Here is a 13,887-nt window from a genome sequence, read left to right on the forward strand (position 1 = left end):
TTTCCCAATATCTCTGGTAGCATATATATATATATATAGAGAGAGAGGTTCATCTCATTTATGGTCACAAATGTTTGCACTTTATAACGTTGTGGTCACAAAGTTTTTTTTTTTTATAACACAAATGTCACTTAACTTTTCTCTAGTTACACCTGTGATCATAATGGCCTATTTTAAAGTTGTTTCCGTGAGTTTATTGATGTGACACTGACATGGCATCGGAAATAACCTTAAAACAAGCCCTTATAAATACAAGTACAAAAAAAAAAAATTAAGTGTTTTTCATGCTATAGAAATAAATTTTATGGTCATAACATTATAAATACAAATATTTCTGGCCATAAGTGAAATGAAACAACTAATGCTTTTGTAAAATGTAAACATCTCAATTATAAACACTTTAAATAAACACAGAAACAAAAACCTTACTAAATCTGCAGAAATTGCACCGATGAGTTACAGAAGAAAGCAGCTTCATGAATTAACTTTTAAGTAAAAGAAAGAAATATGGTTGTCATTTTGTTCCATATAAACATCACATAAGTTAATAATGCAAGGCTCTGAACAAAGACGAAACAAGAATAACGTAGGAAAAAGTTCTCCGTGTTCATCAACTCAATCACCTGCTAAGATTGCATCTGGAGGATTCTTTCAAACTAGATAGATAATTCTTTCATCTGTAAGCAAAGAAAACAGCTATCCGACACCACCTCCTCGTGCTACAAAAGAAAATCTCAGTTATTCCTATCGACGCAATTGTCATCAATCTTCCTTGTCTCCAGGTTGGTAATTTTTCCTAGGATTTTCACTCTCTGAAACCATTCTATCAGTCTCTTCAGTCTGTGATCTTGTTTGTTCCACTGAAGGAGTGTAATCGCCTTGTTTGCTCAAGTATTGGATAAGCATGACAAAAGCAGTCACAAAAACAATAATATACACTGTTTTTATGCTGATTAGTGAGTTGATGAAGCCGAGTATAGATGGTCCACTAATCTTTTTCTGTATAGTTCTTCCTTCTCTGTATCCTTCAAGAAATCGACTTATCTGAGACCTTACATCTTCCTCATCATTAAGGGTTTCTGAACCTGTGACCTTCAAAAAACAACAAAAAATATCATCATAAGATTGGCTTATGATAACACAATGCTTGCGCATGGTTGCATAGAACAAATCCACAGAGAAAAGGAAAATAAACCAGTGCAAAAGCAACAATGGTAGCAACATCTTTTAATCTTTGATGGTCATCATCCTTGTCAATTGTTTTGCTGTTTTGTTGATGTAGGAATAGTTCTACACTAACATAAACTTATAGACATAGGTTCAATAGTTTAATAACATTAGCTAAGGGTGGCATTATACTGTCAAGTGCAGAAGTTTATACTTACCAAGTGATAAGCTTCATTTCCATCCCAGACAAGCATTTTAGGCAGAGCTGACTTCTTGTTAACGTCAAATGTATCAACAAACTCTTCCCATTGTTTAAACCCAACATATGCAAAGAGTAAATCCCGATTTGCAGAAGCAGCTGCCCTCAGATTCTTGGCCATTTCTAATGCCTTCTCATCTTCCTGGTCCTCCAATATTGTTAGCACAATGTTCCTCTTATCGCTATTCAACAACTTGACTGTGTCATAGGTAATGGGTACACAGAGGGGCAATTGATTATGTTGGATAAACTCCTCCAAGAATTCTCCTGCCAATAGAACATTAGGACATGAGATCAAATATTTCATTGATGCTATCCTAAGACAATATTAAAGGAGGCACTGACATTCATGATGCCCCAATCTACTTACAATTAGATAGCTCACTTAAATGATCAATGTGGCCATCAATGTTGAACTTATGATAATGGCAACATGAACACAAATTAGACAACAACCTAAAGGAAAAATTAAAAAAATGGAGAAAGTGATAGCATCCTTATTCAGAATGAGGCCTTCATGCTCTTTTAAATGAGATGAAATCCGTAAGAGCTCGTGGCAGTAGCAGACCAAGTAATTAGCAATCTACAGCCAAATTCATGCAAAGCAACCTATCTAGTAGCATGTTGACAGCACATGGTGATGAAGTTAGATATTAAGATGTCTTGTGTTACAATACGGTGTCTGTGGAGCCTAGATAAACTTTCACATGCTTATCACTGACCAAATAAGACATGTTTCAGATGAATTCACAAAAAGGCTAAGAAATCCATCATTTGCAATTTCTATCCAACACACCTTCAAATGGGCCGTAGAAGACACTTTGCTCATTGTAAGCAGGATGAAGAGACACCAAAGCTGGAACTTTGTCAAAGTCATAAGTTATCATGATGTCCTCAGAAAAACCTTTCACTACAGAAAACCACGCTTTTTTCTTGTATTTACTGGCCAATTCAACAATTAATGATTCATTCACACCAAAGCCAATGAATATAGGAAAGTGTGTGCCAGCTGCTTCAACAAAGCTTTGAACAGCAGAGTCTGACTCAAGAAGAGAAACATCCGGAGCAACAAACTTCTTCAAAAATCGGACAAGTAAATCAGCTTTCCTTGGACCAGTGTATTCTATTGGTACACCATGCGAGAAAAGCTTTAATGTGGGGAAGCCACTGCATAACATCCAAAAACCAAGAATGACATCTCAGTTAAGAGAAAGAAGCAAATCACGAGCTGCTCAGTTTATGAATCAACATGCAACTATCCCCAGCATTAAAAAATATTTTAGTTCCAGATCTAACAAAACCATTTTCACTTGCTCCACCCAGACATTAAAGTACTTTATAGTTTATACAACACATTTAAAGCAGAAAAAACTAATGCCAATTAAAAGAACAAAAATCAATCTATGAACTTGGAGTTAGTGAGGCAATCAGTACATACTCAATATCATATTTGGTAGCAAGTTTTCTGTACTTGTCGGCATTTATTTTAGCAATCACGATAGGTTCATTCAACTCGGCTAATTTTGGAGCAGCCACATCTAACTGCAAAATTAGAGAAACAAGAATCATCACTGTCACCATAATAACATTAAATATATGATTCCCACTTCCCAGAATAAAGCTCGAATGCAATTTTTCCAACGAATTTAAGTGCTTAGTTATGAGCTTTCGAAGCCACAAAAATCAAATTTTGATACAGAAACTCACAACGCTCTCTGACATACTCTGTATGTCGAAGAAAATTCTTGATCCGATAGGCATTAAATACCAGATATCATTAATTCAAACTTTAGTTGCAACTCTCATAAAACTTCTCATATAATTCATCCAGGAAACTCTTATGCATAAATCATAATGAAAGACAAATCCCAGAACAACCAAAAATAGGCAAAGGTGGCATCTTTCCCACCAAGTCTGCTCATATCTAAGCATTCACATAAACAAAAAATCCAAATAGATCCATTTCAGCAACTAAAGCTTCCAATACTCGAAAATTAACGAAAAAACAAGGGGGAAAACACAGCAACAGATCCTTATAAGAGAGTAATAAAAAAACCTCAGGGGAGAGACGCTTGCAGTGGCCGCACCAAGGAGCATAAAAATCAACAAGGATAAAGTCGAAGGAGGAGATCGCAGCGTCAAAGTTCGACTCATCTAGCTCGATCACCGTCCCATCCCGCGGAAAGGAATGGCCCAACGCCGGCGATAAGGACAGTAACCAAACCAAAAGCCATAGAAAACCCCGAAGAGGAACCAAACTAGGGCTAGACCAAGAACGATGCGAAGCCATTAGAGCGCTCTTCTTCTTCTTCTTCTCCTTCGCTATCTGTTTCGCGTTTTATGCCTAATGAATTGGGCCTTAAATTAGCACTATGCCCCCTGAACATATCAGGAATTATGAATAAGTCCAAAATATCAACATAGTGCAAAGCACTAAATTAATTATATTGTATTTATTAAAAAAATAATTAACTTTCTGAATTTTTTTCAATGATTTTAAAATATTATTTTGGTATAAGTTTTTTTTTTCTAACAATTTTTTTCATTAATTTAAAGATTATTTACAACTTGTCAACCAAGATAAGTTTTGGAATTATATATATTTTTTTAATACAAATCAATTTTTTGATCATGCTAATAAAGTCAACCCTGGGAGCACACTAACCTATTAATTTGAACCTATGATGTTCGATTTTGAATCCTCCCGAACTTCATTATGTATTAAAGTGGTAAAAAGAAATAAGCTTAAAATTTTAATATCATATTAATCACTAAATTTATCACTGTGAGTGAGTTAATTCAAAATAAAAAAATTTTAGTTAAAATTTATAACATCAGTTTCTTAGGATTTACAATGTAAAACATTAACAATAAAAAGACTGTATTTTAATTTTTAAGTCCAAACTACTCATAATTTAAGAAGATCTTTGATTTTGAGTTACCTAATAATATTTAAAAGAGATATAAAATTTTTAATTTTATTAAGATAAAATTAGATAATTTTTCAGAGATTATAAATGCCCAAAAAAACCAAGAAAAAAAGAAAAACATTGACGGAATCCATGTCTCGCGGGGTTTGATAAAAAGCTTGCTTTTTTTTTTTTTTCCTTTCCAACCGAAGTCTCTTTCTCTTGCGATTACCATCAATCGAAACCAAAGCAATCATCGTCTCCGCGGAGCTCTCACCGCGATCGCCATGAAGTCCATGGCGCTGTATGGGAAGCGTGCGGGTTCTATGTGGCTCGCGGGCTTCAGAGAAGCCGCATCGATTCACAGGGTCGCTGTTCTTTGTCTCCGGTTCTCGTTTCTCCTCTTCCTCCTCCTCCTTTGTTGCTCTTCTTGATTCTTTTTCCATCTTTTGTTTTGCTGTTGTTTTCTCATGATTGGGTTTGTTTTCAGGTCGAGGATGCTGACGATCAGGATGGGGCAGTGCTTTCTTCTCAATGGGCTCATCTTCTTAGGAAGGTATTGTTTTTATGGATTTTGAGGGTTTTTTTGGATCTTAGGGATTGTGATTTTCTGTCAATTTTTGTTGTGGTGTTGTTGTAGTGAGATTGAGAACATCGGTGCTCCTGCTTTTGGAGCATGGTTGCTGTTTGAGTAATTAGAGTTAGCTGTTGTATAGTCTTTGGTTTGTGGTATATAGAAATTCAGTTACTTGCTTGTGTGGGGGTGTAAATTGTTTGGGATGAATTGATTGGCAATTGAATTTCTATGATTTTAGAATATTCTGTCTATATTGAGCATTGGAAATTTAGGTACTTGCTTGTGCGTGGGTATCTGAATTTCCAACTTTGAGTTTTTATTGGATTTTTGCCCCTGATAGGTTGCTTGTTTGTTTCACACACGCACACATGTGAACACATTATAGAGTTTGAAGTGGACGGGAGAGGGTATAATGTAGTGATAAAATTATTTAGGATTTATTATTATCCGCATTGAAGCTATAATTATATTTTATTGTGTTTTTTGGGGGGTTGTGTGTGTGTGTTGACTATAAGGCTGCTGCAATTAGAAAGGCAGTTGATGTGAATTATCTCATTGATCATTAGGTAGGTTTTGCAAACACCAATGTTGGACTTTATTGAACGATAAATTTTATTGTGAACCTTAAAGAGGGTGCTTATTGGTATATTTCTTAACTGCATAAATGAGACCTTGTCCCTTTCTTGCTACTGATAACCCTGTTCACATTTATCTATTTTTTATACAGTTTGTTGACTTTAAAGTCAGTTGTCATCCCCATTCTACTGTGGATATTGCCTGGGAAATGTGAACAGGAATCAGAGCATCTTTGCGAACATGGAACGGCTCTAGCTATTTATTCTGCCTTGCGTTTTATCCTTATTCATTTTTTCTATGTAAGTTTCTACTCTCTTCCATTGTGGCGGTTTATATTTGTTGAGTTGTTTCTCTTTTCATTGTTCAATTCAACTATTTAGTTTCTCGTGAAGCTATTCTCCTCAAGACTTTGAGCTATATATCTGCTTAAGTTGGTGTGCCAGTGGCACTAAATATATCCTGGTCTTTCCTTAGGTTTTTCATGCACGCCTACTGAATTTTTAAGTTGTTGTCGGCGGCACCCGTTTATTGGAAGAAGTTTTTTGATTATTCAAGATTTTTCCCTAGTCTAGTCATTTAAATGGCCATATTATTGAAAGCAATATGCATTTGCTAGACCTCATATACTTGCTTTCTAAGGAAAGTAAAAGAAACCTTCCAAAAAAATGTCACGAAGCACTAATTCCTTTTTATAGGTTTGCACAAACATTTTTTTCTGGATACCATGTAACACTTGACTGGTAGTTTTTGTGGAATTTAGTTTTATTTAATTATGGTATCTTAAGTTATTAATAAAGTTGTTTTGAAATCTGAGAAGAATTTAATTGATTGTAAATCCTATATCATGTTTAACTTATTTATTATTGGATCAGACCATTGAGAAAATATATTATATAAGTGAGCGAGTCTGTAGATTTAAACATGAAATGATTTATGGTAGCCCCTCTGCCATTGCAAGCTCTGACTGAATTTTTTATTTCAATTGTAGCTGGGTGGAAAAGTGAACAGAATTTTAATTTGTATTTATTTTCTTTTTTTTTATTATTATTATTGATAATCTGCAAATGTTTTATGTTGTTTTGGTCATTTTTTGCTAATGTTCCCTTCCAGGTTTTCTGGTTCTACCCACTCTATGTTTTCAGCATTGTGCTGAGCGCCCTCTGGTAGGTAACATTCTGGCAGAAGTGGAATCTTTATGTTTTATGAACTTATAATGGCAACTTTTTTTTATTTTTTATTTTTTTACTTCTACAGGTACTTAATTACTAAATTCTCACCATAGAAACTTTTGCTCATGCACACAACTTAAACCCAATTATAAGTAATATTGATTTTTAAAAGGAGTCTGATGAAGGTGAAGATCTTAGAATAGTAACTAAAGTGCAAGAGTGATGAATCTTGCTTGTGGAAGATGCCCTTGCATTTAAAAAAAAAAAGAAAACCAGTTCATTGATTTGAAGGTTCCTTCCACTATTTAATCTTTTGATATGCTATTTTTGGCTCTGATCCAGGTATAATGATATTGCTAAGCATGGATTTGATGCTGTGAGAAGAGGACCTGCTATAGCACAATCACTTGGCATAAGTGATGTATCTGATTCACAAAATGTGTCAAATCTGAGCAAGCCAAGTGGATTTGAAGGGTGAGTCTAGGGACTTCTGACTCTTGTGTATCCTTAAATGTTGTTTCATAGATTTTTGTTATCGACATTTTTTCAGATGTAGCATATGTTTTTTTGCAATATGATTATTGACATCAAATCCTTGAACAGGGTCATAGTTGGAATTGGAGAACAGGTTTATTCACTTCTATTGTTGAGCGTTTTCTTCATAGAGGTGCAGTGGTGCGCTAGTTTCTAATTACATTTTCTCTATTCTTACAGAACTAATGTTGGATAGATTTATAATTTCTAATTTTTAATACAGATTGTTTCATGTAGAATATTCCTATTTTTCAAGTTAACAACTGATTCGGTTGATATTATAGTTTGTAGATCAATAGTATGAATTCCCATCTATCCTGATGCAGGTTTTTGCAACAGGGTTTATACCTTACATCGGCAAGGGAATCAATTTTTTGCTCCTCTCCTGGATGTATTCGTATTACTGTTTTGAGTATGCCTCCACTTCTGTCACAATACTGATGTGCCCATGTGCCATTCCTTTGGATTTTTGCCTTAAATAGAACATTCAAAAGATGATACAATTGCTTCTTTTCTATGTTTCCAGGTACAAATGGAATCTTTCTCAACTGAGCTTGGAGAAAAGGCTTGATTTCTTTGAATCAAATTGGGCATTTTTTGCTGGCTTTGGTACTGAATTTTGTTATGAGTTTGTTATTTTATTTTAATATTCTTTTTTATTACAACTTTTAGATCATCATTTTGTGAAAATTCAAATCTATATTTTTGCATTGGATTAGATTGAGTATTGCCTGCTTAATTATTACTGCTCGTTGTACTTGTATCTTAACCAGCATTTTTACCAGTATCTGGTCAAATAAATATATTGCCAGAATAAAATTTTTAGATGTTGTATCTGGAGTTTCAGTTTTATGAAAAGGATCTTACTTCAGTTTGTTGGGACTTCTTTTTCTTTTTCCTTTTTTACCCAAATATGGCCGCTGGTCATCTTAACGAGCTGAAAATTTTGGCAAGATGTTATGTCCAGTCAAATAACATTGCCTGGAGTGTTTGGACTAAGATATGTTGTGATGCTTATTAAATATAACTGCTTGTGTATCTAAGAACTGAAGCGTTTTGCAAGATGTTATTTCTCATCAAGTAATGTTGTTCGGTGTCCTTGAATTATGCGATGTTGCTTGGATTAGATACCTTTTGATATTTGCAACTTATAAAACTTAATCTCAATGAGATATTCTATCCTAATTAATGGAGATCCCAAAGAGATCTTCTATCCAATCTAATTGAGAGAATAGAATATATTCTCATTTCTTATTCGGTTTAGCTTTTGGAATTTTTCTTATTTCTCATTGGATTTATTTTATTTAAATGCAATATAAGTCTTATTTATGCATTTGTTTAGTTATTGCTCATTCTCTTATTTATTTTTTTAAGTCAGTGAATTTTGGCATGTTCAATATCCTGACTGTATGATTGTATCAGGAAGTCCGTGTGTTCTTGCAATTTTCTTTTTTTCTCCACTTGTCAGCTATGGTGTTATGGCCATACTATTTCCTCTGGTAAGCTCGAATCCCCTGCTTTGGCTTCGTGTTTCATTCTCTGATCAATCTATTGTTGTAGTATATATATAGACTATTTTCTACCAGAATTGATGCGAGATATTCTTTCCAGTCCCTTTGTTATCTGCTCTGAAATCATCTTTTTCTTCTTGTCTCATTTTGACCTGCTTATAATTCATTTCGTAGAACTTCTCCACAAAAGTAGTAGTTGATGCCCAAAGCATCGGCTAAAACTCCTAAAATGTCATGTCCTCCTGACCTCAAGAGGAACATTGGCAGTTCAATTTTTGACTTGATGAATCTTTAAAAGAGATATTCGCGTGATTGTTTTGTCTGTTTTAACTGTTTCGAAGTTCGAACATGTGGAAACCAAACCTGGAAAACCATCATTCTTGTAGGGCCTTGTCCAGTTACTTCTTAATTGAATGACTGACATTTGCTATAAGAAGTAGTTCCAACAACTACTGGAAAGAATAAATTGTCTGTCAGTCTGACATGTTACCCCAACTCGATGCATGTCATGTTATTGGAGGCCTGAAATGCAAGACTTGCTGGATATTAGTAATTGTGGTATTCAAAATAATAACTTAATATTTCTTTTGGGTTCCTGCATCCTGCATTACTCGATGAACTGCATTCATTTAAGGGCATCTTGAGCAGTTTGATGTTTCTTTCTTCAATTCTATTAATTGTCCTGAGACTCTGATGTTTGCTGGGCATCATAAAGACAAATTTATTGTTGCTCATGATATTTCCAGTGGTTATTTGACCAAAGTAGTGTCCCAGTTTGTTTTGACAGCAGCAGGAACCCAAGCAGAGAAAGTTATAGACTCTCAGAAAAGATCATGGGAAGGGGAAGAACTACGAAAACTGAGAATATTTTACATCGCAAATGCTTTATCGTAAGCAATTACCCACTAATGCAATGAATTTATTCTTTGTTCTTCTCCATCTTGCTCTCTATTTTTGACATTACCATACAATCTATAGCCCAAAAACTACTCAATGATATCATTTGAATTATCGCCTTGATTCAGTAACTTGAGTTTCATAGCAAATTATCATCTTATACTACAGGATGAGCATATTGCAATCCTTTCCTGAAGGACATAAAGATGATTAACAAAAGAAAGCATCCAGAAGCCAAACCAAGATAGTGTGTTCAGGTTGCTTATCCACAGAATAAATCCCAAAGGAAACTGGAGATCAATGTAAGGTCACCACTTTTAACAGCCATTAGACATCCAATTGTTTGCATTGTATATAATACTGAAATTTCTTTTAGTCTTATTTCTTCAGTGATCACCTGTTTACTTAAATGTACATTAAAATCAAAGTTGTTGATGAAATTGAAATTGTTAAATTATCAGTAAAATTGTTGTGTGATATGTTATTATCCTTGTGAAAAGTACATTAATTCTGCTTGGGTTATTTATTTATCAGAAATGCTATTCATCACGAATAGCTTTTACGAAATCCAACACAAAATACTAACCCCAGAGCTGGGGTTAAGGTTAAGTCTAGGCCTGCAATCGAGCCGAGCCGAGCATTGAAGTGTTTGAGCTCGGCTCGACAGAATTAACTACTGGTTCGAGCCCAAAATTGTAAGCTCGAGCTCGGCTCAAGATAATAAAATTAAGCTCGAGTTCGGTTCGAGCTCGGCTCGGAAAAAACTCATTTCTCGAGCTCGGCTCGAAAGAAGTTTATTTATAATAGAAACCGAGCCGAACTCGAGCTCGGCTCGTTAATGAGCTTGTAAGCTCATTAAATCATATTTAGCTCGAGTTTGAGCTCATTTAATATATATCAATATTAATTAATGACTTATGCTTGTAGATATTGGTAGTAGTTAGTAAATTTTAATTAATAACTTTAGATAATGTCAATATTGCATATTAACCCAAATCTAAATGATTACATATATCATTTATATGGTGAAAATCAGTATTATATAACTCTTAATTTATATGTATGATGATAATGTCAATATGAGATGTATATGATTATTAATAATAATGCAAGTATATAATATAAGATACTTATTATAGACTAAATTATGTATACATGGATCTATCATGCATGCATAGATGGATGTGTGTGTGCTCCATGAATAATGTAACTATGTAAGATACTCAGGCCTCAGGGTGTGTTAAAACAGTGGATTTCTATTATTAAATTAATTTATAAACATATTATTATATTTTGTAATAATATGGAATTTTAATTTTTCCAAATTTTGTAAATAATTTATTAACTAAATAAAAAGTTAGAGATTAAAATTGAAACGGTGAGCTCCATGAATTAAAAAAAACTTTTTATTTATTATTTCTAAGTTGAAAACTTATTTATATTCAAATAATTCAATATATATACAAATGAAGATAATAAATTTGATATATTAACATTAAGTAATTGAATATATATACAATCTCATATTATTTAATTCTTTTATTAATTTTAATACAATAATTTAAAGAATAAGAAATAAAAAAAATAATAATAATGGGAGGGGTTGATAACCCCGGTATCAGGGATAGTAACCCCGACACCGGGGTTATATCTCCATTAAAAATAATGGGAGGGGTCGATAACCTAACCCTGGTGTCGGGGTTAGTCGGGGTTATCAACCCCTCCCATTATTTTTTTTTTTATTGATTCTTTTTTCTTATTTTGAACAGTATTAATTAATATATTCTCACATAAATTAAACTAGAAAAATTTATGCACTAGAATTAAATATGATTTATATACAACAAAAGAATTATGGGTATATAGAAACATTATTAATTTACCATGAATGTTCCATTTCCAGAACATTCATATATATATATATATATATATAACAAAGGCTGAAATCCCAAAAAATAAACATAATAAGCAAAAAAATTAGACCAACCAAATAAAGAGATAATTATTTTTTAAAATTCTCTCAGTCTCTTCTTTTGGTTTTTTATTTTTATTTTTTTATAAATTAATGCCAATAGTCTAAAAAACTAGTATTTTTAAAAAAATATCTATTAAACTTATTATTTGGTTGGTAGTGGTAGATATTTTATAAATTGGTTTATAACTTTATATATCATAAAAATTTATAGTTTTAGAAAATCTATATCATACTTGTTAGGAGGCTCGCGAGCCTGCTCGATAGAGCAAGTTTGTTATAAGGCTCGCGAGCCTTAATGAGCCGAGCAGTATGTGGCTCGAGCTCGGCTCGTTTATAATTTCGAGCTCAAAACTCTGGCTCGAGCTTGGCTCATTTAGTTAATGAACGAGTTTTTTCCGAGCCGAGCTTCGAGTAGCTCATGAACGGCTTGGTTCATTTGCAGCCCTAGGGTTAACATTCCCAACTCCGGGCTTTTACGAAATCCAACACAAAATACTAACCCCAAAGCTGGGGTTAATATTCCCAACTCCGGGGTTAGCAACTCCAATTTTGGGGTTAGTATTCGTTCCAATTCTGAGGTTAGTATTTGTGTGAGCATTGCTCTTTATTTATTTGGTTTGAGCCCCAACAATCTCCAGGCTGTCATTAGAATGCAGCACATTGATAGAATTAGCTCCAAGACAAGATGGAAACTATTTTATGTGGAACCTTTAATTTTTGATGGGCATCAAATGCAAGAAGGTATGGAAGGTATATGCACGTAATTCATTTAATTTTATTAGTCTTGTTAAGTTGGGGACCATTTGTCATTTTTATCCTGTGACTTTTGTGAATTTAATTCATTTATAAATCATTAAAAATGTTCTAAGTTTATATGCACGTAATTATTTAATTTTATTAGAGCAATGAGTAAATTAAAAACTTCAATATTATTATTATTATTATTATTACAAGTTAAATATATTTATAAAAATAATTATACATAAAGCTAAAAGTCCTTTGGACCATATACACTAATTTATAGTGAAATGTTTGATTTACGGGATGTTTATTGTTAAAATTTGAGTGATCCTGGTTGTAGGTGTGGTCAATTGAGAACATATGAGAAAATGTTTGATTTACTTGATATTTATTGTCAAAATTTGAGTGGTCCTAGTTATGGGTGTGGTCGACTGAAGTCATATGAGTGGTCCTGTATTGCTTTTTGTGTGTATGTCATTGACAATAATTGTGTTTGTTGCATTTGTTAAAATATATACAAAATAATAATAATAATAATAATAATTATTATTATTATTATTATTATTAAATTACCAAAAAAAAAAAACACCAAGGATGATACTTGGGATAACTTTTGATGTATTCCTGGCATGCAATATCTCAATATAAAGGGGCATTATATAAAGTTTGGCTACTTAACAAGTGAAGTGGCTCCTTAACTCCTAAAAGAATGATTACTAGTCAAAGCCAAAAGTTCTTTTGAATAGAAAAGAAAAGCATGATTCCTTGTTTAAAGCTTTCATTCCTTTAATCACATGCAAGGATGGATAAACTATGAACATTGTTGTATAAATAAAACTTTAGTACCAAGACATATACCCACCATATCATTGCTTAAAACATATACATTCAGGATTTAGTAATATAAAAGTTTTCTTTTTATGCATCTTTATAATTTCATGTTAATTCCCTGAAATTTTATCCCATGTTTTTCTATCTCTTTTGATAAAAACATTATTAATTCTTTTTCCCACCTTTATTGACTCATTTGTTATTTATTTGTTATGTTGTTTTGAGAAAAAAGGCTGAGGGAGTCAAGCACATTGATTTATAAAAATAGAGCTTTGCCTGTGGACACTCAAAAGAGTCAATAAGTGGGTCTAAAAGACTATTTATAATCATTCATATCATTCAATCAGTGGTCTAATGTTTCTTGATTAAATATGAAAGGAAACTCACATTAAATTCAATACTTAATTAGTTGTGTTGAAGTGCTAACTGGTTGTACCTTTTTCTTGGTTGGTTTGTACAGTACTATTCCCATCCAGAGCAATGAATGGCATAAAATTCAATTGTAAGTTAATTTCACCGAACAAGACTACAATTTTTTTTTAATTTTATTCTTTAATAATAAATTGAGAAAATTAATTCTAACCCTTGAAAGTTTGAAAACTTCCTAAATAGCCCCTTGATATTTGAATTTATATTTCTTTTCCGACACTTCAGCTCATTCCGTCAATTTATAGTTTATTCTATTTTATAATATTTACTTTCCGTTTAATAATTAAAGTTTGTGTTGAACATTGTGTGTTT

The 13,887-nt window shown here is 32.9% G+C and overlaps 2 protein-coding genes across 2 annotated transcripts; one reads left to right on the forward strand and one right to left on the reverse strand.

Moving 5' to 3' along the window:
• Positions 1 to 405: 405 nt before the first annotated feature.
• Positions 406 to 3,754, reverse strand: LOC120262208 (protein disulfide isomerase-like 5-2). The gene is made up of 5 exons (XM_039270285.1): positions 3,483 to 3,754; positions 2,865 to 2,968; positions 2,223 to 2,593; positions 1,386 to 1,693; positions 406 to 1,092 (listed from the first exon to the last, which is right to left on the reverse strand). Exons 1-5 carry the CDS (start codon positions 3,714 to 3,716, stop codon positions 763 to 765), a joined length of 1,347 nt encoding a protein of 448 aa, XP_039126219.1. The 5' UTR covers positions 3,717 to 3,754; the 3' UTR covers positions 406 to 762.
• Positions 3,755 to 4,464: 710 nt separating this feature from the next.
• On the forward strand, positions 4,465 to 10,067 carry LOC120259843 (protein EI24 homolog). Its single transcript, XM_039267290.1, has 11 exons — positions 4,465 to 4,723; positions 4,826 to 4,891; positions 5,640 to 5,787; positions 6,599 to 6,651; positions 7,000 to 7,131; positions 7,261 to 7,324; positions 7,518 to 7,603; positions 7,718 to 7,800; positions 8,614 to 8,690; positions 9,477 to 9,592; positions 9,768 to 10,067. Exons 1-11 carry the CDS (start codon positions 4,623 to 4,625, stop codon positions 9,811 to 9,813), a joined length of 972 nt encoding a protein of 323 aa, XP_039123224.1. The 5' UTR covers positions 4,465 to 4,622; the 3' UTR covers positions 9,814 to 10,067.
• Positions 10,068 to 13,887: the final 3,820 nt, after the last annotated feature.

This window comes from Dioscorea cayenensis, chromosome 5 (assembly GCF_009730915.1).
Source record: "Dioscorea cayenensis subsp. rotundata cultivar TDr96_F1 chromosome 5, TDr96_F1_v2_PseudoChromosome.rev07_lg8_w22 25.fasta, whole genome shotgun sequence".
Classification (NCBI taxonomy): Eukaryota; Viridiplantae; Streptophyta; class Magnoliopsida; order Dioscoreales; family Dioscoreaceae; genus Dioscorea; species Dioscorea cayenensis.